This window comes from Cervus canadensis, chromosome 29 (assembly GCF_019320065.1).
Source record: "Cervus canadensis isolate Bull #8, Minnesota chromosome 29, ASM1932006v1, whole genome shotgun sequence".
NCBI classification, from domain to species: domain Eukaryota; kingdom Metazoa; phylum Chordata; class Mammalia; order Artiodactyla; family Cervidae; genus Cervus; species Cervus canadensis.
The window spans coordinates 27,337,055-27,362,038 of record NC_057414.1 but is presented as its reverse complement, the minus strand read 5'-3'; the positions used below and the strand labels follow the sequence as shown (position 1 = coordinate 27,362,038).

Here is a 24,984-nt window from a genome sequence, read left to right as displayed (position 1 = left end):
GATGCTTATTATCTTTCACACCTGTGGAGCGGCAGGAGCCAGAACAGGAGGATCCCAGGGTGAGGAGTTTGGGAGAGAGTCAGCAGTCATGCTGGGTTTACCAGTCTTATAAAAGCAGTGAGAATGAAGTACAAATAACCGCCCCCAGATTGGGATTTTAAGAACCGAGTAACTTGACAGTTGTTTTGTTGACCATTCCTTGGGTTTGAGGGATCTTAGTTCCCCTACCAGGGATAGAACCCTGGCCCTGACACTGAAAGCCCCAAGTCCTAACCACAGGACCGCCAGGGATTCCCTGCTTCTTGACCTTTTTAATCAAACATTTTAACCCCTTGGGTGTAAAGCTTTATAAACCGCTTTTTAAGAAATAATTCCTTCCTTCTCTGAAGTGGCAGAAGACGGTTTGTTTAGCGAAGAAGCAATTTCTTATTAGAAACCACTGTTTGAACAAAGTTGTTCCGTTATAATCTCTGACTAATATTTTCATTTCAAGTTGTCTTCCTAATTGTATTAATATCTTTCATTGTTTGGTTATTTATTATGGTAAATGTTGGTCCGTCTCAATTGATTTTTCAGATGGTATTTTTATCCACAGGTTTATATTAAAACAAGATGAAAATCCTCCCCTCTTTGTTTAATGAGACTAGTAAATGAAATGGGAGGAGATGTACTCATATTTAAAATAATCTTCTATATTCAAGATGTTTTGGTATCCATCATTTAATAGGAATTTTTTTTTATCCTTTAGGTATTTTTTTAATTGAAGTATAGTTGATTCACAATGCTAATTACTGCTGTATAGCATAGGTATTCAGTTATCCCTATATATACATTTTTAAAAGATATTCTTTTCCATTATGGTTTATTATAGGATATTGAATATCTAGTTCTCTGTACTATACAGTAAGACCTTGTTGTTTTTCCATCCTATGTATAAAAGCTTACGTCTGCTAGTCCAGCCTCCCACTCCATTTCTCCCCCTCCAGTAATATTTTTAATATCTGGAAAAATTAACATAATGATACTTGAAAATTTATTCACTGTTTTTAACTTGATGATTCTAGATGAAGGAAGTTCCACTGGTAACCCTATCCACATGGAAACTTCCATGAATGTTGGCTCTTGGTTTTGTTAATGAAGGCATAACAGATTGGATCTCTTTTTCTTTCCTTCAACTCACTGAACAGTGTAAAGACATGAAGCAAGACTGTTAGAAATATGTAATGCATAATTGCATAATTTATACAGACATAAACATGAACTATGATTTATCATGTATTGTGTATATTGTATATTATTATTAATACGTATTATTGTTTACTTATTTAATTCTCCCATTAGCTCAGTAAGAAAGGAGCAATGTTTCCATTACCAGGAAAGGAAACAACTGGGTAATCAAGTAACTTACTTGAGGCCATACGTTAGTGGCAGCTGATGAAGCAGTAGTCTTTTTCAAAAACAGTGAGAATCCCAAACTTCTCACTACAGGTCTCCTTCTGTTTCTTAATTGAAAGAGGCACTGTGTCTCTTTGACTTCTGACCTTGTATCGCTTCCCCAAATTCATTTTGGAATTGAAGGACTTCTAGTTTTTACCCAATTGAAATGGAAAGATTTTCTGCCCTGTATCTCCATTTTTGAAAAATGTCTTGTTTTCGCTTGGGTAGCTGGAGGATGGTGTTGGTGTCGTGGGGAGCTGGCACACAGTTCGAGTCCCAGGAAGTGAGAATGAGCTCCATTTAACGGAACTGGAGCCATCGAGTCTCTACGAAGTTTTGATGGTGGCGAGGAGTGCAGCCGGGGAAGGACAGCCTGCCATGCTCACCTTCCGAACCAGCAAAGGTGAGTATAATCTTCCTTCAGAGGAGGGAATTGGCTGTATTGATGTCACTTTTTAATAATTAGTGTCATTTTGGGGTAGCAAAGTTTCTTATCTATAAATTTACTAAATAAACCTATTATAGTACCTCTTGGGGCCACATTTAGATGGTTGTATTCTTCTAGTCCATCTAGCATTTCACGGATATTTTTGAGAGTTTATGATAGGTAGGAGAAGGCAATGGCACCCCACTCCAGTACTCTTGCCTGGAAAATCCCATGGACGGAGGAGCCTGGTAGGCTACAGTCCATGGGGTCGTGGAGAATCGGACACGACTGAGAGACTTCACTTTCACTTTTCACTTTCATGCACTGGAGAAAGAAATGGCAGCCCACTCCAGTGTTCTTGCCTGGAGAATCCCAGGGACAGGAGCCTGGTGGGCTGCCGTCTATGGGCTCACACAGAGTTGGACACGACTGCCGTGACTTAGCAGCAGCAGCAGCATGATAGGTAAGGCATTAGGTCAAGGGACACAGGGAAAACAAGGATAATCAAGACAAAATCCATCCTGATAGAGCTTCTACTTTGCTAAGAAAGGTAAGACATACACATAAATGCCAACTCAAGGCAAAATTTCGGTTCAGCTAGTATTTACTGAATGACTTCTCAGTGCCAGGCAGTAAACAAAATACATAATACTCATTTGCTGTCATGGAGCTTCCATTCTAGTTGGGAGAAGTATACGCATAAGTTATAAGAACATTAGTAGGTGGTGAGTGTTAACAAGAGAAATAAATTAAGGGATGGGTGTAGCATGGGCTTCTCAGGTGGTGCTAGTGGTAAACAATCCACCTGCTAATGCAGGAGACCTGAGAGATGTGGGTTTGATCCCTGGGTTGGGAAGATCCCCTGGAGGAGGAAATGGCAGCCCATTCCAGTATTCTTGCCTGGAGACTCCCATGGACAGAGGAGCCTGGTGGGCTACAGTCCATAGGGTCACAAAGAGTCAGACACGACTGAAACGACTTAGCATGCACGCACATGGGGTAGTAGCAGTTGTCACAGTTTGAACAGGTGGCCAGAGACTGAGCAGTTGACAGCAGGGCAGAACTTTAAGGAGGTGTGTGGAAACCCATGTGAGTATCTGGGGCTAGAATGTCCCAGTAGAGAGGATAGCACATGGGTGTGCTTGGCGTTTCCAAGGAGCACTGAGGGTTCCAAGGAGCACTCCCACAGTGATGGGAGTAAAGTAAGTGGGGAGGGGAGAACACTCAGGGAGATGGATGATCATGAGCACATTGTCCCACCTGCAGGGACACCGACTTCGACCCTGAGTGAACTGGGAGCCTTGGAGGGTTTTGAGCAGAGTTGTGACACTGTCTCTTACGTGTTTCAATGCTGGCTATAGGGCCTTGCTGACTGTAGGGTAAGGATAGGCTGGAGGAGGGCAGAGGAATAGGAGGGACCAGATCTGACATGGTCTAGGCAAGACAAGATGCCAGAGGATGTGGGGTAGTTTGTGAGGGTGGTGGTGGTGGTTTAGTCACTCAGTCATGTCCAACTCTTGAGACCCCGTGGACTGTAAGCCTGCCAGGCTCCTCTGTCCATGGGATTCTCCAGTCAAGAATACTGGAGTGGGTTGCCATTTCGTTCTCCAGGGGATCTTCCCAACCCAAGAATCAAACCCGGGTCTGCTGTATTGCAGGCAGATTCTTTACTGACTGAGCTACAAGGGAAGCCCACCCAGTTTGTGAGGGTAGCTTGATTGAAAAGATGCCATTTCCGGGCTTCACTGGTGGCTCAGTGTAAAGAATCCATCTGCTAACGCAAGACACACGAGTTCAATCCCTGTTTGGGAAGATCCCACATGCTTCGGAGCAACGAAACCCATGCAACTGGTGAACCTGTGCTCCAGAGCCCGGTAGTCACAGCTACTGAGGCCTGTGTGCCCTGGAGCCCGTGAGCAAGAGAAGCCAAGCCACCGCAATGAGAAGCCCATACACTGCGGCTAGAGAGTAGCCCTACTCAGCACAACTAGAAAAAAGCCTGCACAGCAACAAAGACCCAGCACTGTCATAAATATAGAAATAAAATAAAAATTTTAAAAGATGCTCTCGCAGGTTGGCCATAAATGAACAAAAAGACTTCCATGAGCAGAGACAGGAACTGGACAGAAGAGTTTTTGGTGTGGCACAGTATTGGAAAGGAGTTCTGATGATTGAAAAGAAATTGTCTTTGGCTTTTGAAAAAGATCCTTTTATTTAATTACTGTGTCTGGCCAGAAAAATGATGAGTATTTCTTATTTGAAATGTATTTTGAGTTATTACCCATAATTAGTCCTTAGTTGTTTATACAGTCTGACCTGCAAATACTGAATAATGAGCATGTATTTCGGTTCTAAAATAATCACTCAATTTCATTTTTTGCCCCTTGAAATTTTAAAACAGCATGACAGCTTTCGCATGAAGAAACTTAACAGAAGCTCTTAAATAATGAATTTTCTGCGTCAGAATTAAGAAATATGTACAGTAAAAATAAAAGTGGGTGAATAGTTTGAAAACCTTTATTAGAGTCATTTGGCTTTTTCATTTGTGTCATTTTTTCTGTGTGTAAATTAAAGCTACCCTGGTGAAGAGAGACACATTTTTGTTACAGGTACTAGAAAAAGACAAAGTAACTTTTCAAGTTAATTCCTCATATTAGCTAAGTAATTACAATGTAGGTTTTAAATTTAGACACTGTAACAGATAAGTTCATATATTTATATGCCAGTTGAGTTTCATGAGTCCCTTGGACTGCAAGGAGATCCAACCAGTCCATCCAAAAGGAGATCAGTCCTGGGTGTTCACTGGAAGGACTGATGCTGAAGCTGAAACTCCAGTACTTTGGCCACCTCATGCGAAGAGCTGACTCATTGGAAAAGACCCTGATGCTGGGAGGGATTGGGGGCTGGAGGAGAAGGGGATGACAGAGGATGATGGCTGAATGGCATCACCGACTCGATGGGCATGAGTTTGAGTAAACTCCGGGAGTTGGTGATGGACAGGGTGGCCTGGCGTGCTGCGATTCATGGGGTCACAAAGAGTCGGACACGACTGAGCGACTGAACTGAACTGAGCTGAGTTTCATAGTATTTTTCTTACTTATGCATAGAAGCTTATTCGTATTACATTATGTTATATTTTACCTTTCTAGAGAAAACAGCATCGTCCAAAAATACCCAGGCCTCCTCTCCACCTGTGGGCATCCCTAAGAGCCCTGTTGTTTCAGAGGCTGCAGACAACTTCGGAGTGGTACTCACAGATTCCTCTAGGCATAGTGGAGGTAAAGAGAAGATTCTTCATTTATTCATTCTGTTTGTTTCCAAATGTAACTGACCTGTTTCAGGTTATTAGGGGGTGGAGTGAGAGGGGTGGAGTGGGACAGGATATTTATTATTCAAATTATATCCTACCATATAGGTCTTTTAGGTTTTATTTCAACCATTTTAAAATGTCTTGAATTTGAAATCTTGAATACCCAGTACCATGATTGATATTCAAAGTAATAAACTCAGATTTCAAATGTTATGATACTAAGTTTTTAGAACTCACAAAAAGGATTTTTCTGTCTCCTGTCTGGCATGGAAACCAAATTTACATTGGAACCCTGAACCTCTGACTTGTTTTTTTTAATGATTTGTCAAAATATATCATGGTACCTATAGTATGACTTAGTTTTTTATTGAATGATTGCATGTCATTCTCAGCTTTATTGTTATATCATGTTGATCTTACAGTGTTCAGATGTCATAGCAATAAAATTTTTAAGACTTCTTTTTAGTATTTAATCATACATGAATTCTCCCATTACAACATAATGTACTTTTTGTGATCTAGGGAAGGCTTAACATTTTATTACTGAGCTCTAAGAATTTTCAAGCTTCTCTTCCCTATTTTTATAGTCTTCCATGAGTTGGTCTCAGACAGAAGCAAGTCATAACATTTGAACGCCTCTGTGGAGTGCCTCTGCGTCTTCAGTATCATGAGCTGCTTTTTCTTGAGTCCTTTCACCTTTGAGATCAGAAGAACAAAAACCTCATGAATTAACACACTGTGCTAAATGCTGGAACAGCAGAGATCAAATAAATCTTGCCCTTGGAGAGGCTTACAGTATAGGAGATGATGCAGACAATTAAACCAATACCAGTATAGCAGGGAAGATGGATTAACCAGCAACGATGGTTTTGATTCTACCTTGGAATCAAACATTTCACAAGAGATTTATGTAAATCACTTACTTGATAGGAAGGAGGCCCAGTGGCTGGCGGTAAGAGATGTTCCCTAAGCTAAGCTTCAAAGGCAAGAATGTTATAGCTGAATGAAGAAGCAGGAGAAACAGTTCTAGGCAGAGGCCTCTCATGCAGAGATAAATGATGGACATGTTCTATTTCATTTAGAGATTCAGAGATTTTATTTAGTGCTATGGGGAATCATGCTACCGTGGGGAAGGAAAGCAGTCGCTTTGTATGATGTCCTTAAAGATTCAGTCTTTCCCTAAAAGCTATGAAGAAGCCCAAGGATTTTAGAGATGGGACAGAGGAGTGGCATCAGAGGAGGCTTGGAAATACAGACAGTGACAGTGTGGATGGAGAAGGACACAGACAAGAGATGAAGGGAGCTGAATCCTCATTGAATGAGAGTGAGAAATACGGTGACTTGGGCAACTTGAACTATTTACCAGGATAGGTGATAAGAATTTGTTGCTGAAGGTTATGGATTCTGTTCTGGCAATCATGAGTTTGGTGTTATCCAAGCAGAGATAACCATAAAGAAATGATTTATTTAATCTTCACAATAACCCTGTGAGGAAGGGAGCATCAGCGTATTACAAATCAGGAAACTGGGACTCAAGGGGGTTATGGAACTTGCCTAAGGTCACCCAGAGAGTGGTGGAACTGCTATCCGCAGTCAGACAGTTAGACTCCAAGAGCAGTATTCTTTATCTCCTTTCACATGCTGTTTCTTTTGAGTATTGATGGTATTCTTCTCTTTAGGGACTTTCCCCTAATAACGTTCTTTTTCTACTTGGTCTGTGGTATTCTTTATGAGTTTTAACCTCATGTGAATCAACAGAGGAAGTTGTTTTGTTATCTTCGTGTTAAAAGAGAGATTCACTAACTCCTATTCATTCTGTTTCCATTGCTTTCTAACTTGAAAGGAATACAGTAAGTATCATGCCAAGTTGCCTGCTTTGAATGTATTCATCTTTTCATCCATTAAACAATTTGTTTTTAAAATGCCACAAATTTCTTCATACAGGCACCGTATGCAGCATTACTTTGTTATGTGTTTGTATTCAGATTGAAGAGATGTTGAGACAGAGAGGTGTTGGTGGAGGCCAGATCCAGGCTAGACAGAGATGGGGCTTCCTGAGTAATTCATTGAAGTAATGTAACTGCGGGGGCTTCCCTGGTGGCTCAGCAAAAAAGAATCCACCTGCTCATGCAGGAGATATGGGTTCGATCCCTGGGTCGGGAAGATCCCCTGAAGAAGGAAATGGCAGCCCACTCCAGTGTCCTTGCCTGGGAAATCCCGCAAACAGAGGAGCCTGGCAGGCTACAGTCCATGGGGCTGCAGAGAGTCAGACATGAGTTAGCGACTAAAACGATAACAATGTAACTGTGGTCCAGAGCTGGTCCTCCTTGTTCTAGCTCTAGAAATAAGATAGTTAGCATATTGAAGGGTAGTCGGTCTTCTTGATAACCAGCTCATTCTTAAAAAATTCCCAGGTGATTAATGTAACGTGGGATGGCGGTTTACTACTTTCTCACTGACATACAGACCAGGTTGTTTCTGTCAGCATCCTTGCTTTGTAGGGACCAAGTGGGAAGCCAGTTATAACCACAAGATTGCTTGGCCAGCAGTTAGGGATATGTGTTGGGTACACAGTTTAAATGATGAGCTCACTCCTGAGGTTTCCACCTGCCATGGAATCAAGACCATCTCATCTGTGGGCTGGGACATCCCTCCCCTTGGCCATGCTAACCGAAAGCTGCCAGGTGTTGGCTCTCTGACCATCCTTTCCTACAGGTTCACATGGATGATAATGTGGATCATGTTTCCTGATAACACTTGTCTTTATTTAACTGTGAATCTGTCTTCCTTTTTATCAGCATTGATTTTATTGGTTCAGTTTATCTCTATTTACTGTTTGCAGTCTGTTTTCTGGACTAGCATTCCTGTAGCTTTGAAGTGTGTTAAGATACGTACGATAGTAATAACTACATTGCTGATTATTGACAGGCTATGATCATAAGAGATAATAAATAGAACAGTCTATAGACTGTTGGCTGAATATGTTTTCTATAGCTTGCTTGGATAAAGAAAACCATTTAAATAACACATCATTTTGAAAATTTACTATAAAAAAAAAAGAAAATTTACTGTAAATTATTACCACAGTCAGACTTGAAGCACCAAATAATAATTACTTATATTGTTTTAGCATCCCTCAGTGATCATACTCATTAACTTTCAGATTTTCAGAGATACTTATCAAGTTTATAAATTATCTCACTTATCCTGCTACTTTCTCTACTTCATTGCACATTAACTTTTCAGAGGACAGAAAGATAGTCATAATGTTATTAACTCTGGCAAGTATTTCAACTCTGGTGAAGAGCCTTTAATAAAGTGATATTTGGGATTTACCCCTTTTAGTTCATTTGAGTAGTTCTTGTCTCTGATGCTGAGGGTTATCAAAATGAATGTTTCCATTTTCAGTCCCAGAGGCACCTGACCGGCCCACTATCTCCACTGCGTCAGAGACGTCTGTCTATGTCACATGGATTCCTCGGGCTAACGGGGGCTCTCCAATCACTGCCTTCAAGGTTGAATATAAACGGATGAGGACTAGTGATTGGCTGGTGGCAGCTGAAGACATCCCTCCTTCTAAGCTTTCTGTGGAAGTTCGTAGTTTAGAGCCAGGTAGTTATATTCAAACATTTTGTTTTAGAACATCAATGCTGACTTTAGATGCATATTTGTCTTTTTTTTTTTTTACCATGTCTGCTGCATGTATTTCCTGACCAGGGATCCAATCTGTGTCCCCTGCATTGGGAAGTCTTAACCACTGGACCACCAGGGAAATCCCTAAATGCATATTTTAATAATCTTATATTCTTCTAATTGTTAAAGTAATGTGAGCTTATTGTATAAAAATTTGAAAGCAAAGTATAAAAAGAGAATACTTACCCTAAACCCACCCATCTAGAGATAACCATTGTTTATATTATGTTGTATTTCTTTCTAGTCTTTTTTCCTTTCTAATACAAATTGGGATCATGCCATAAATATTGTCTTGTGACCCCCTTTTCCCATGTTATCTCATAATTAACAATTCTTCAGAACTCAGTTTTTAATAACTGGGTATCTATCATGTAAGTATATCATGATTGACTTAACCTAGTCTTTCTTTCTGGGCTTTAGATTATTTCTAACTGCAAATGAGTGGAAGTAGGGTTGTGGTGACATCTTTGTGTGTGTGTATGTGTGTGTATTTTGCTATGAATAAATGTTTTAAGAGGAAAATTGCTTGTTATTTGACTACCATTGATCCGATGATGCATCTTAGCGTGGTTTAACCCACTACTTTGTTTTATGGATATGAGACAACATTCAGCACCTCTTTGTTCTGTTAAGTTTTGTTTCAGCATCAGGGGAGCTTCTCCAGACCCACTCCGTCTTAGTTGCTCAGTCATGTTCGACTCTTTGTGACCCCATGGACTGTAGCCCACCAGGCTGCTTTGTCCATGGGGATTCTCCAGGCTAGAATACTGGAGTGGGTTGCCATGCCCTCCTCCAGGGGAACTTCCCAACCCAGGGATCAAACCCAGGTCTCCTGCATTACAGGCAGATTCTTTACCATCTGAGCCACCAGGGAAGCCCATCCAGACCCCCTAATACATGAAACCATAAAAGAGAAAAGCACTAATCACAAATCAACTTTCCTTACTTCTGTTTGTTTGGGTTTCATGACTGTTTTTGTTAATGGACTTTTAAATGTACTTTATGTACTTTAGCAGCAAAAACCCATGTTTGTCTGACAGGTAACAGGAGGAGCTCAGGAATATGTAGGTACAGTTGGGAGAAGGTGGCTGTTTTAAATATGAGCAAAGCTAAGTAACATTTTATAGATAGAAAGGACTGTTTACAGAAGATCAGGGGTTATTTTTGAGCTTTTGTGAAACTTGCTTTAGGGGTCTAATTTATTCTTTAGATTCAGATTTTCAGAAACTCACAATGCTTAGAGTTTTTTTTTTAAGTTCTTAATATCTAAGCCAAACAAATACCTTCTGTTGTAGCTTAAATCTGCTCTTTCTTATCCTCTTATTAGAGGGAGCAGAGTGACATCTGTGATCAGCCACACAGTGCCTCTTCATAGCTGTATTCCCTGTGTTAAACTTCGCTTCAGTTGTTTCTTTCAAAGTGAAAAAAACCTATTGGATTGGCCGTAAAGTTCGTTTGGATTTTTCCTATGTTCTTACGGAAAAACCCAAACAAATATTCTTGCCAACCCAATAGTTTCAGCAACCCATTCCAGTATTCTTGCCTGGGAAATCCCATGGACAGAGGAGCCTGGCGGGCTACAGTCCTTGGAGCTGCAAAGACTGGGACACGACTTAGTGACTAAACACCACCACCATCACCACCAGCTAGTCCTGTATTTGATGGTTATGACTTTAGAACAGGATGTTGAAAGAGAAATGTGCTCTTTCCTCTTCTCTCCTTGCTTCCTTCCATGAGGAACAGCATCTGTCTCTCCCAGGGACCCCCAGTAAGGTATTGGAATCTTGAACACACACAATGATTGCATGCAGTACCAGTGGAGTTGGCAAGTGGGTTGAAATCTATTCACCATCTAGGCTTTAGAGCATGTCGTTGTTATTGCAGAGAGATGCTTAGTACGATTATTGTATTTTGAATATTGTCCCTTAAATTCTGTTTATTTTCCCCTCCCTCAAAAGGTTCAACATACAAATTTAGGGTCATTGCTATCAACCATTATGGTGAGAGTTTTCGGAGTTCAGCTTCTCGTCCGTATCAGGTGGCTGGGTTCCCCAATCGCTTTTCTAACCGTCCAATAACTGGACCTCACATCGCATACACAGAAGCTGTCAGTGATACTCAGATCATGCTAAAGTGGACGGTAAGTAAAACATCTTCTCTAATGACAGAAGTTTCTGATGTGGCCATGTTAATTTAATATCGGGACATGACACTATGAATGGGAAATTTTTGAACTTTTAAGTAAGAGGAAATTGAGGGGCGCAGGTTTGGGTTTTTTTTTTTTTTACTTTTTATTTTATAATGGAGTATTAACTGATTGGGGCTTCCCAGGTGGCGCTCCAGTGGCAAAGAACCCGCCTGCCAAAGCAGGAGACATAAGAGATATGAGTTCAATCCCTGGGTTGGGAAGATCCCCTGGAGGAGGGCATGGCAACCCACTCCAGTATTCTTGCCTGGAGAATCCCATAGCCAGAGGAGCCTGGTGGGTTACAGTCCATGGGGTTGAACAGGGTCAGACACAACTGAACTGAGACGACTTAGCACACACACACTCCTAGCTGATCAACAGTGTGATGGTTTCAGATGCACAGCAGAGGGACTCAGCCGTACATACACATATATCCCTTCTTCCCCCAGATTCCCCTCCCATCCAGGCTCAGGGGCAGGGCTTTAATAAAATGATTGTCTCTTCAGCTCTCATCCAAGTATTAACATAATCACCATTTCGTGTTTTATTGCTTTTGAGCCCAATGTACTTTTTTGTCTTTGAGCCAAGTGAGACATATTGCTTTATTTTTGTTTAGCCCTGCAGTAAGCTAAAATGCTCTCAATACCTTTGAATACCTTTGAATTAAATTTTAAATGGCTATCAAGGATGTCTATAAAATGAAGCTCAAAAAATATTGCCACACAGATAAATAAATCTTAATGGATGTAAAAGTTACATTATTTTTGTCTTTGACAAGTCTTTGCTTCTCTTTTCTAGTACATTCCATCGAGTAACAATAACACTCCCATCCAAGGATTTTATATTTATTACCGGCCAACGGATAGTGATAATGACAGTGATTACAAGAGGGATATTGTAGAAGGTAAGTGCCGTGGACAAGCTAGAGTCTTAATAAGGGAGTTTTGGAGGGAGAGGGTTTATGAATATTATGAAAAACATCCCAGGGTAAAATAGACTAAAAAATGAAATGACATATATACTATTACTTTGAATTTTTTCCAAAGAAAGTTAATTTGTCCAATTTAATACAGTGGACCCTTGAAGAGTGAGGGGTTGGTGGCTCGGTCTGTAAAGAATCTGCCTGCAATGCAGGAGCTGCAGGAGACTCATGTTTGATCCTTAGGTCAGGAGGATCCCCTGGAAGAAGGCATGGCAGCCCACTCCAGTATTCTTGCCTGGAAAATCCTATGGACAGAGGAGCCTGGCAGGCTACAGTCCATAGGATCACAAAGAGTCAGGCACAACTGAAGAGATTTTGCACGTATGAATCCTAGTTCGGTTTTGCATATGTGTGTGTATATGAAATTATTTGCTTAACATTTGCTTCTCCCACTAAATGTTAATCTCCTCATGGCAGAGGGCCTTCTTTCTCACGGCTGTATCCCAAGCCCTACACTGTTGAGTTGTTTGGTATTTATTGAGTGAATGAATGGGTGAATGCTCAGAGTCCAGAAAAGAACAGTGGCGTGTCTAGGGTGATCAGGTTGGAAAAAAGACATCTATTGTAGCCAGCAGCAGAACAGCTGTCTTCAGATTGTGTTGGTTTTTTTTTTTTAATTTATTACTTTGGCTCCTCTGGGTCTTCGTTGCTGTGCTGGGGCTTTCTCCAGTTGCAGGGAGCTGGGGCTACTCTCTAGTCGAGCCGTGCGGGCTTCTCGTGGTGGCTTCTCCCCTCTCAGAGCACGGGCTCCAGGTGCTTGTGAGCTTAGTAGTTGTGGTACCTGTGCTTAATTGCTTCACAGCATGTGGCATCTTCTTGGGTGAGGGATCAATCCCGTGTCTACTGCATCGGCAGGCAGATTCCTAACCATTACACCACCGGGAAAGTCCTGTCTTCAAGTATTTAAGGACTAGGATGTGGAAGGAGGTACTCAGTCTGTTTGGGGGAGGGCAGCTAGAAGGAAATCGTGTGAGGAAGAACCCTTTCATGCCATATTTCTAACATGGGTTCCCGCACAAAATAATAAACTCCCTAATTTGGGAGGTGTTCAGTAGAAGCTGGATACCTGTTTCTCAGTGGTATCTTGGAACAGAGTCTTGCTTTGGGAAGAAGACTTCTTCCGAGGTCTTTTTTCACTCTAAGATTCTTTTTTTTTTTGAAGTATTAATCTCCTAATGAACCGTCTCAAAATATTTTCCCAAGCCAAGGCGACTTTCCTCTGACTTTTCGACGTCAAATAGTTTTTTGTTATAAGTAATCTTACAATAAATTATTTTAATAGGTGCCATCATGTTTCTTTAAATATTGTGGTTTTCTTTTTGTTGTTTATCCAGTGGAATTACTTTTGTGATGTGATGAAAAATTTGTTAACTAAATTTTAGTACCTGGTACAGAGTAGGTGCTCCCTAAATATTTTTTGAATGCAAGAGTGATTGTTTCTCTTTTAATCCGGAAAAATAGGAAAGAAATGAGTTCCCCAAACCCGCCTTCTTTATAAAGATTTGGGGAAGTGTGGAAAAATCATTGTTAGTGGCAAAAAAGATTCAGTGAAGTCAGGATGGTAGCTTCCTGGAGGGAGCAGTGGCTGGAGGGAGCGTGAGGGGGGCCGGGAACACTTGCTTCACCTGGGTGCTGGTCCCACGGCTGTGCTGTGTGTGTGAACATTCATCTCTACAGTGATGGATCCTTTTTCAAAAATATGCATGTTCATGAAAGGAAACAGGATTGTTAGTGACCGATCTACACTGTAGTCCTGGCTCAGTCTTCATTTTAGTTGTGTCTGGGTTAGGCAGGTGGAGCTGTCTGGTTTTTAGTCTTAAAATCTTTTGAGAGAGGCTACACTTTTATTAGAAGGTCATTCTAAACAAGGCAAATATAAATGAAACAAACATCCCTCTCTGTCTCCGTCAATATCACTCTCTCCCCTCCCCTTCCCGGTTCAACTCTAGAAATGCGCCGAGAAACACTTTCTGTACTCTCTAGCTAAATCTTTGAACGTTTACAGACTTGAGTGCGCCTGTGGAGTGTGGAGCTGGGAAATTCCTCTAAAGGAGCTTTTGTTTCTATTACCAGCATCTGTACATGCGAGCTTTGCCTTGTGGTTCACAGAGAACTTGTTTATGAACGTAATAGAGCAGTTAGCTGTTTAAGTGGGCTTCACTTGCTGTGTAATTTAATTATTCCTTATTTTCAGGTTTATGCACTTGAAATTCTTTTTGTGCCAGTTGGAAACTTTTGGCTTGCTCTCCAGAGCCGAGAAACAGAAGTACTTATCCTTTATATATAAAGTTTTCTTTCAAGTTTTAGATTACTTACGTATATCAACTCAAAATGGTTTAAGCTTTGAAATGCAATTACATTGTTAAAGAATACAGTGGGAGAAGAACAATTATACTGGTACCCTTCCTTTTGAATTAAGTTCCACGTTTAGATAAGCTATAAACGTTTTGAACATACCAGTGTTTTTGTGATGATTATTTTAATCTTATAAATTAAGTTGAGTTCCAAGTAAATCAGAGTATGTCATCCTGATCTTTAAGCCTGTTGCTTTCATTTTTTACCTTTTCTAAAATGTTCTTGGTGAAAAAAACTGCCTGCTGAGCAAACAGCATGCAGGTTGGTTGATTATAAACCTAATAATACACTTAGGTGTCTTATTTGTCAATGACCTATAAAACCTTTCTGGTGATATTTCCTATAATCGGAATAATTCCAATAACAATGGGATATTATTCTAATAAGATATGTATTAGTTTATTTTCTCTTACTAGTGACTTATCAGTAGCTTAGTTTAATGCCATTTTTACTAGTGCTATGAAAGGAAAACTTCAAATCTAGTGTCATAATTATTCAAGTGAATGTTGATAAGTGAGTGGGGGGCTGGGCCAGGAAAGACCTAAAGATAGAGAAAAAAGTTGAAGTCTTTTAGCAAAGTTTTTGGAATTTAAAAATAGATCTGTTCCTATCTCAAGTAGATTTTGAGTCAAGTTTCTTTTAAGATCCTCTTTACACTTATAAATGGGGCCTAGAATTCCCCACTTGTGAGTTTTTCATAGTCCTTCGATCCTAAAATAAGCAGATTCTCTTCCTTATAAAATATGGGACTTGTAAAATATGAATGAGGGGCTTTGTGTTGGTGGCCTGGAAAGGGGTATGCTTCCGGGTTGAGATGTTTTTGTCTGTGTTGAATCAGGAAGAATCCCGGAGCCATTGGTTCTGTCAGCCAAGTCGATTTGACTTGTGTGCATAGTTTTGTTTCATTTATTTTTTTTCTTCTCTCCCTTTAATTGACTCTTAAATCAGTTGGTGGTATAGTTGAGTTTCTAAGAAACAGTGAAAACAGTTTGAAGAGGTATTTTCTAAGAAGGATTAAAGGTGCTTGAAGAGTTCATTGAGTCTGGCAGACGTGTCCCTGTTTATTAAAGTTTGTCACAGGTCCACGGAAGTAAAAACAGAGAGTGATTTATAATGAAGTTGCTCAGTTTAGAAATGTTTCTAAATGAAATGCTGGCTGTGTGCCACGGATCACAGCCTCATTCTTTACTTGTGTGGTTTGGAGACCCGGATTCGAAAGGAAAGAAATGATGGGAGCAGTAGCCAAGAGCTTCCCATAGTAGACTTTGCTTTTTGAGCATTCATTTATATGTTGGAGGACTTCCCTGATGGCTCAGGGGTAAAGAATCTGCCTGCAATGCAGGAGACACAGAGACACGGGTTCCATGCCTGGGTCAGAAAGATCCCCTGAAGAAAGAAAGGACAACCCATTCCAGTATTCTTGCTAGGAGAATTCCATGGACCCAGGAGCCTGGCAGGCTACAGTCCATGGGGTCGCAAAAAGTCAGACACGACTGAGTGTACACACACACACACACACACACACACACACACACTGTGTCTCATTAGAGTGGAACTGAGAGTTTTGCTGAGGTCTGTCTTGTAAAGGTCACTTGTTCTGGGAAAGACATTGTTTTCTGACTTCGTACATGGCATTGCTTTCTGGTGGATGAACAGAGTGGGTTGACTTGCTCGCTGAAGTATGGGATCAAAGGACTTGAGGGTTTTCTTTTAACTTATGCATAAAATGAATATGTATTTTATGGAAGACTTACTACTAATTACTTGTAATGAAACAAAGTCTGAATCCCCACAGACAGGTTTAGCTTTAATTCAATTTCTCTCTCCTCTTTACCATTTCTTTTCATACCATGCAATAGAAATGCCATTCATCTGTCGTGTATTGCTAAAAGTATAAGGACATTTTTATTGCTCAAACTGACTGTATGGTGATGGCTCCTGCTCCAACTTCATTTTGAAATTACTAAATAATTTTGTTGACTCTGTTGTTTAGGTTGTGGGGTATTTAAAGCTTATCTTCTATTTTTCCTTTCTAGGTTCAAAGCAGTGGCACATGATCGGCCACCTGCAACCAGAAACCTCCTATGATATTAAAATGCAGTGCTTCAACGAAGGAGGAGAGAGTGAGTTCAGTAACGTGATGATCTGTGAAACGAAAGGTAGGGGAGGGGTGAGAATTAGTGGTTTTTCCCTGCACAGAGCTAGGACTCTGAACTCTGGATTCCTTCTGACTGTCGACGTGTTTCCAAAGATACTTTGGACTGTTTTCTAGGTACATCCACTTAGACTGCCTCAACAGTCTAGCCTTATGTCAGCTAGAGCAGCGGTCCCCAACTTTATTGGCACCAGGCGCTGGTTTTATGGAAGACAGTTTCCCACAGACCAGGGAGGTGGGCAGGTGGTTTGGAATGATTCAAGTGCATTACATCTATTGTGCACTTTATTTCTATTATTATTACATCAGCTCCACCTCAGATCATCAGGCATTGGATCCTGGAGGTTGAGGACCCCTGGGCTAGAAAACTTGCCTTAAAAGTAATTTAGATAAGTATTCATTGTAAGTTTCTGCATGCCTCTGGGTAGGTCACTTCCCTTTTTTTTTTTTTTTTTGGTCCTCCGTGAAGGAATAGAAATATTTGCTGACTAATTTCTGAGATTGCTGAGAGAATTAGAATGCTTCCCCAAAAAAGTTAAAGAGAAGTCACTACCTGTGTTTAAAGTGGTTTTTGAATGACAAATATGTATACTACCTACTTGCTCAGTTAAGTGTAGTAGTTAAGTTCAGAATTAGTCGATAATTCTAAAGTAAGACTTCAACACAAGACATAGATTAGCTGTAACATACTACAATTGTTGAAAACAGAAGATATCACACTTAAGTAACAGAAGCACCCAAAGTGGAAACTGAGGCTCAGAAAGGTTGAATTCATATGCCAAGACTCAGCTTCATCATTTAATTTTGAATCATGTGTCTTTCTGCTTCAAAACCCACATGTTAAATACACATTTAAACGTTTATACACACAGACCTGTAGACTAACCTTGAATTTCATTTGCTTAGCATATATTTGAGTACCTTTTTGTACTGGACACTGTAAGTATTAATGAGCATTTCTTACTTGCCTCCAGATGCTGTGAAACTCAGAACAGAATTACATAAAAATGAAATTTCTTGTCTCTGCTCCCAAGACATTTAAGAATCTAGCCAGGCAGAACATAAAACACAGACAACAATGTAGTAACTGTATTGTTTTTAATAGTCTTATAGTATACATTGTTAATTGACTTTGCTGGGGAATCAAAGGTTCCAGCTATAGGTTTTCAGATCAGAGAAAAACAAAACCCTTCTTTAAAATGTTAATTGGAACTTCCCTGGTGGTCCAGAGTTTAAGACTGCCTTACAGTGCAGGGGGTACAGGTTTGATCCCTGGTCAGGGAGCTAACATCCCACGTGCCTCGTGGCCAAAAAAACTGAAGCAATATAAAACAGAAGCAATATTGTAATAAATTCAATAAGGACTTTAAAAAATGGTTCACATAAAAAAACCCAAAAAATCTAAAAAAATAAAATTTTAACTGTTCACGCTGAATGACTTTCTAAAATGTATTACACAATCCCCAGCCTGTTTAAGTAGAACATTGGATGCATGAGTTCACCTTTTTAAAGAAATGACTCAGGGTTCTTATTGTGAACAGCGATTATCTTATCTTAATAATTCAGTACAGTTTTCTCAGGAATGACACAGTGTTGGAGGCCAGCCACTTCCCCCCACTGTTAAAGATTGTGGACCAGCGTGATTTTTGTTTAGTTCTCTGCTTTCTCTTTTTGTTTTGGCGCTTACCTTGCTCATGTCATGCTCCTGGCTGTCTCTTCTTATTCACATCCATAGGACCGTCTCACACACTGCAGAAGTTTTTAAGTTCAGCGAGAGGTTGGCAACTGTTCATCAAGCTTGGTGGAATTATGAATAAATTCAGGGTAAATGAAGAGTGAATAAACCTGAAGGACTTCCCTATGAGTAATTGTGGTGTTTCATGTACAATCTGTAACATCCATTTTGCCTCAGAAACTTGTTTGTTGTCTTAGGAATTGGCAGGGACCTTAGAATTGTATAATCCAACACACCACCCAAAGTAGAAATTTCCTTTAGAGTCTTTGCCAGGTATTCTTCTAGCTTTCAATGATGCAGAGGCTCTTTCCTTTGAAAGGCAGCCTCTCCTTGACTGATTTCCAGCCCTGTTCTATAGAATTGAAGTTGCTAGAAAATGGAACCCCAATATAATATTTGTTGAAGTAGGTTTTTTTTTTTTTAAAAGATCACTCTGCTCCTGTAAGTAGTTAGGAGCCATAACAAGAAATGTAGAATAATAACTAAAGACAGTAACAAACTTGATTGAACACTACCACATGCCAGGCTGTAAGCGGAGAGCTTTTTTACATGGATTAACTCATTTATTCTTTCATGGTTTTATTTATGTATTCTAATTTTTTAAGAAGTTTGGCTGCCCTGGGTCTTCCTTGTGGCGGGGAGTCTTTCTCTAGTTGTGGTGCGCGAGGGCGTCTCTTGTTGTGGCACATGCGCTTCCCAGTGTGGTGCAGGGGCGTCTCTTTCTGTTGTGGTACACAGGCTCTGGATCACACGGGCTCAGTAGTTGTGGCGCGTGGGCGCTCTAGCTGTGCCGTAGACCCTACAGCATGTGGACTTCTCTCGTTGCGTCTCAAGGGCTCTCTCTAGTTGTGGTCTGCAGGCTTAGTTGCCCCATGGCATGTAGGATCTTAGTTCTCAGTTGTTTCGTTGCTGAGTTGTGTCCAACTCTTTGTGACCCCACGGACGGCAGCATGCCAGGCTTCCCAGGCCTCCGCCATCTCCCGGTGTTTGCTCAGATTCATATCCATTGAGTCGGTGATGCCATCCAACCATTTCATCCTCTGTCGCCCCTTTCTCCACCCGCCCTCAATCTTTCCCAGCAGCAGGGTCTTTTCCAATGAGTTGGCTGTTTGCATCAGGTGGCTGAAGTATCGGAGCTTCAGCATCAGTCCTTCCAGTGAATATTCAGGGTTGATATCCTTTAGGATTGACTGGTTTGATCTCCTTGTTGTCCAAGGGACTCTCAAGAGTTCTCCAGCACTACAATTTCAAAGCATCAGTTCTTTGGCGCTCAGCCTCTTTTATGGTCCAGCTCTCACCAGAGATCAAACCCACGTTGTCTAATTGGAAATTAGATTCTTAACCAATGGGCCACCACGGAAGTCCCCTCATTTACTCTTCATTACAACCTTATGATGGAGCTGTTGTTATTATGTCTATTTTCCACATGCAGAAACTGGTTCATGGAAGTTCAAGTCATATGGCTAAAGGGTACATGGTGGAATAGGATAAACCTGGACAGTCTGGTTCTAGAGCCAGGCCATCAACCACTATGCTGTCTGCTGCTTTGCTATAACATGTAGAGCATTAAGAGCATGTTATCTGGGGACAGAGAAAGTGGGGTTTATGTGCCACCTGTTATTAGCTTTGGCTCTTGCCATTATCCAGAATACCAGTGAATTAGGTAAAAGTACTGCGTTAACGTGGACTTCAAGAGTTCTTGGTTTTAGAATGTTTAGTATTATGTGTGAAGTTTTTGGAGTTGTATATAATTGTTCTAGTAGTCCAAAGTCTTGTCTTTTAATATGATTTACAGGCAAAAGGCATAAAATATGTAATCGTGAGTCTCATTCAGCTCAAAGTGTGTCAGACAGAAAGGAGTTTTTGTCCCATCTGTAGGTTACCATATTTTTATTTCAGCTCTTTGGGAGTCTTCTGCCAGTACAATTGAGCAGATCATCATATAGCAGTTTGGGTTAGACCAAGTGCATCTGTGTCTCTGACCTGATGATTTCTCTAGAATTTGTGGCCTAAAACCTTAGCACATTAGACTTTTAAACTTTGGAGCCCTCTTTGTGACTCATTGGTGGTCAGATCATCTCAGTCACAAGTGTAAACAGACTGGCTTGCGTTCCTAACCAGACCTCCTCCAGAGAGTAAACCGTTTCATAGAGACTGTCTTCCCCCTGACATCATATTTTCCTTTCTGTTTTTCAACTAGTGAAACGGGTCCCTGGAGCTTCTGAGTATCCCATCAAAGACTTGAGCACCCCTCCAAATTCCTCGGGGAGTGGCGGGAACGTGGGCCCTGCCGCCAGCCCCACCAGAAGCAGCGACATGCTGTACCTGATCGTCGGCTGTGTGCTGGGGGTGATGGTGCTCATTCTCATGGCTTTCATTGCCATGTGCCTGTGGAAGAACCGCCAGCAGAACACCATACAGAGTAAGTCATTCATCAGCGTCTCCTGCTCTTTTTTCTAAAGATGGGTAGAAAAATATTGTCAGAATAAATATTTTTTTCTAACACGTTTGTGCATGAGTGTTGTGGGATAGAACACATCAGATGCTCTTCATTCAGTGGAGATGACTTTAAGATGGTGCTAGCTGTCAGCCAAAATAAGTGGAGCATCAAATTAAATTGCCCCGGAGAAATAAACAGCAAAGGCCAAACTAAGCAGGTCTCTAAGTAAATAGCTGACTCAGTGCTGGGAAACTCTGCTGGTGTTGGACCACCAAAGAGGCTGAGGACTCGGAGCATGGAGCTTTGGAATTGCTGCAGGAACCCCTCCGTACTGCTCCAGATCTTGTCAACAAGGAATGAAAAAGGCATGATGGAAAGGAAGCTAGTGAAGACTGTTCTAAGTTACTGTCCTGGGATGACACAGATGAAGACGCCATGCTCCTGATTCGGTACTTCATGTACCAAAACAGCTCCAGAGTGGTGTCCCACCCCCAGAGACGGGTCCAGGAGCCCTGGAGCTGTCAGTGATGGTGCTGCAGTGAAACGTGTAACCTAGAACCCTCTTCCCTTTTCTTTCCTCTTTTTTCATCCCCTCACCTGCTTACCGTTCCTCTTCCCCCAGCTATTATAAAAGAGGACAGTCAGATCAATCAGAGGCTTTAGTCTCTGCTAGGAGGAAGTATTTCAGTTTCCTCTTTGGCCCCAGAGTAAAGAGATGAAACAAAAGCAAAGACCCCAGCAGTGATTAGCGCTCAGCAGCTCTTAGCTGGTTCCTGCCTGTGGCCCCTTTTTAGTGAACAGCTCAGGGGGGAAAAGTGATTTATTTTCATCACCTTGTTGCCTTCCAGGAGATAGGCAGGGTGAGAAGTGGTGGAGATGGTGATGGTGGTGCCAGGCTAGAAGAGCTGGCCATCTTTTGGGTCTTTTTCTAAATGGTTCTGATGTCATTGACTTTGATTGTGTGAGAGTGCGCTAAATCACTAAGAGTACTGATCTGCTTGTCTGAGCAAGATTAATCTGGCCAAAGTTGCTTTCCTCTGTGACTTGAAAATATGTTGAAAGATGGGAAATGGTAAGGTTCACTGATGGAAACCTTCATTCATTCATTCACAAGATAGTCATTGTGGCTCTCACCTGTGTGCCCCACACTGTGGTGGACAGAGCAGCTATCATGCCCTCTTCATCCCATTTAGTGGAGAAGAGAAGCACGGGCAGTAACACACCTGTGCTGCTAACACACCTGTCACTGGAGGAGGGACAGCTGCCCCGGTCTTGGCACTCTCCTCCAGTCCCTTTCAAGAGCTGATCAAAACTCTGACAATGAATCCTGTGCAGTTTAGATAATATACATTCTAAAGAACATTTCACGTTTTCTAAATACATCTGGTAGGTGTGCTTCTGGAAATCAGATATTTGAGGCAGCTATGGAAATACTTTTAATGTAAGGAAAGGGAATAATTAGCCTTTCATGCCCCGCAATTTCCAACTTGGCTGTAATAACCAAGGACCTGTATGAATAGTGAATGCTTCCCCAATCCCATCCTTTTACTTAAGTGGTGTTTATTGCTTTTTGAAATATTCTACCTAAAGTTAGCCTTTTGCTGGCGTTTTATACAATTTCTTTCGGCACTTTGAAGCATCGGGGAATTGAAACACATTTTCTTAGTGTTGCCGGTACTTTGATAGTTGCAACTTGTACAATTTATTCATTCTCTTTTGAGCAATTTCTCTCTGGCTGATTTCTGTGCCCATTAAAAGAGTCATAATTAACTCATAGTTCCTGGCTGCCTCCACACCGTTAAGGAAATAACAGTAATAACTTGATTAAAGCAAATCTCACAAAGAAGCTGTAAGTGAACACTTTTTAAGAGTGTATTTTAGTACAGTTGTAGTTTATTAGGGATTTAATTAATAAAACTTCCCAAACAAGAAGAATTGTCTCTTTCAGTCCCTTACCCTTTCTGTTTGTTTGTTTGCTTTTTTTGTTCTCTCTCAACAGAATACGACCCACCAGGCTATCTCTACCAGGGGTCAGATGTCAATGGGCAGATGGTGGAATACACCACTCTGCCCGGCACAAACCGGATAAATGGAAGTGTTCATGGAAGCTTCAGCAATGGCTGCTCGCATCTGCACCATAAAGTTCCCAATGGAGTCAGCGGGAGCTTAAACGGAGGGCTCTACTCTGGGCACGTGAGCTCTCTAACCAGAACACGTGTGGATTTTGAACATCCTCGTCACCTAGTGAATGTAAGAGACCTACTTATAAATAAGAGCCTCCCTGTGCCCCACGATGTCAGGGTGCAAGAACGTGGTCAGCACGCGTGCTTTTCCCAATAAAGCAACCTCGCAGGTTCACTGGTGTAGCTGCTGTCACCAGCAGCCTCTTGATCCAGTCATCTTTTGAAGCTTTCTGTTATCAAGCAGTAGTTGTATTCATCAATCTGAATTATATCTAGAGTTATTTAGCGCCAAAAGTGCAGGGCCAATTATAAACAGACTGGAAGTTATTCTTGAGATGAAGCGGAAATTCTATTGGCCATGGACCAAGCCACATAGTTTAAATTTGATTTATTTAGAGCAAAGTCTAAAAGCTTATATGCTTAGAGGAGTCAGGCAGATGCTGAAATTGAGTGAAACAAGTTGGGGATGAGACAGAAGTAGTGGTGGTATGGGAGAGCCGTGTAGAAGCAGCCCCCGGGGGCTTCCCTGGTGGCTCAGTGGTAAAGAATCGCCCTGCCAATGCAGGAGACACAGGTTCGATCCCTGAGCTGGGAAGATCCACGTGCTGCAGAGCAACTAAGCCCCTGGGCCAAAACTATTGAGCCTGTGCTCCAGAGCCTGTGAGCTGCAACTACTGAACCCACGTGTTGCAACTACTGAAGCCCACAGGGCCTAGAGCCCATGCTCTGCAATAAGAGACGTCACCGCAATGAAAGCCCCCATATCACAACTAGAGAGTAGCCCCCGCTCGCTCGCTGCAACTAGAGAAAAGTCCTTGTCGCAATGAAGACCCGGCACAGCCAAAAAATAAATAGATACCATTTTTAAAAAAGAAAAAATAAGCAGCCCAGGTTTAGCGCCTGTTGTCCACACACCCTGTGTGGCCAGGTCTTCTGAGTTTTCACATCTGTAAATCCAGGTGAAGTCTAGGTTTTTTACATTTGGCAACTACTTCCACTTTGAGAAAAAAGCCTTGCATGGGCCGTACACAGCATGGCTGTGTGCCCCCAGATTGTCACTTCTGACCTCCTGTGGGGTTTTCTTGATTTGTTTTGCCCCATGTGTGTTTTCTGGTTGCCTATAAGGCTTTCATATTTTATAAGATTAGTGTTCTTTTGCCACAAGGAGTGATAAACCTTTAGTACTACTTTATTTCAGTGCAATGTAAGAGACCCAGGCTTGATCCCTAGGTCGGGAAGATCCCTTGGAGAAGGGAATGGCAGCCCACTCCAGTATTCTTGCCTGGAGAATCCCATGGATAGAGGAGCCTGACGGGCTACAGTCCATGGGGTTGCAAAGAGTCTGACACGACTGAGTGACTAACACTTTCACTTTCAACCAGCTGATAATACTTTCATTTTTGAAATGGGAATAGAATGACTAGTGTATTTTAGATTTGTACTGGTTTAAGAGATTCTCTGCACCAGGAAACTTGATTTATTACATTGTTTGGATAGTCAGCCACTTTATTTTCAGTCACATAAATAAAATGTTTAGTTGATCAAATTAAACACTCATTTACATTTTTGTCATTGTTTCAATTACAGATAAATTTGCCATAGCCTACAGTGTGCTAGAAATGAAGAAGTTTATAGAGATTTTTAAAAAAATCTTAAACAGTAGTAAAGATTTATTAACTCTTTATTAATTTATTAAACTATTAAATATTATTTAATTATTATTAAATTAAAATAGTTTTAAATATTAAAATATTTATATAAAATAATAAAATATTTAAAATATTTTTAAATAAAATTAAAAATTATTAAATTTATTAAAATCTTACCTTTGGAGACCAAAACTATAATATATATTTGTATCTTAAAGCTGGAAATCTAATGGCTTTCCTGTGATCTAGCTTTAATATGTTGTAGAAAAAATACTTAATTTGCTTTAGTGCATCATTACCAAAAGTGAATAATGATTTCATTATTTTGTATGGAAAGACATGGCTTATATTCAGACTTTCTAAACTTTTTTTTGTCACCATTCCTGGTCCAAACTACTAACATTGTCCAAGAAACTGAAGGAGAGAGCAT

The 24,984-nt window shown here is 41.0% G+C and overlaps 1 protein-coding gene across 1 annotated transcript in view; it reads left to right on the top strand.

Moving 5' to 3' along the window:
* CDON (cell adhesion associated, oncogene regulated) overlaps positions 1 to 24,984 on the top strand; it is a 103,163-nt gene that overhangs the window by 56,546 nt on the left and 21,633 nt on the right. Inside the window, exons 11-18 of the mRNA XM_043451390.1 lie at positions 1,666 to 1,840; positions 5,014 to 5,142; positions 8,583 to 8,786; positions 10,826 to 11,007; positions 11,854 to 11,959; positions 16,429 to 16,551; positions 20,483 to 20,704; positions 22,722 to 22,972. Coding sequence (XP_043307325.1) covers positions 1,666 to 1,840; positions 5,014 to 5,142; positions 8,583 to 8,786; positions 10,826 to 11,007; positions 11,854 to 11,959; positions 16,429 to 16,551; positions 20,483 to 20,704; positions 22,722 to 22,972 — 1,392 coding nt within the window. The remainder of the gene's footprint in view (positions 1 to 1,665; positions 1,841 to 5,013; positions 5,143 to 8,582; positions 8,787 to 10,825; positions 11,008 to 11,853; positions 11,960 to 16,428; positions 16,552 to 20,482; positions 20,705 to 22,721; positions 22,973 to 24,984) is intronic.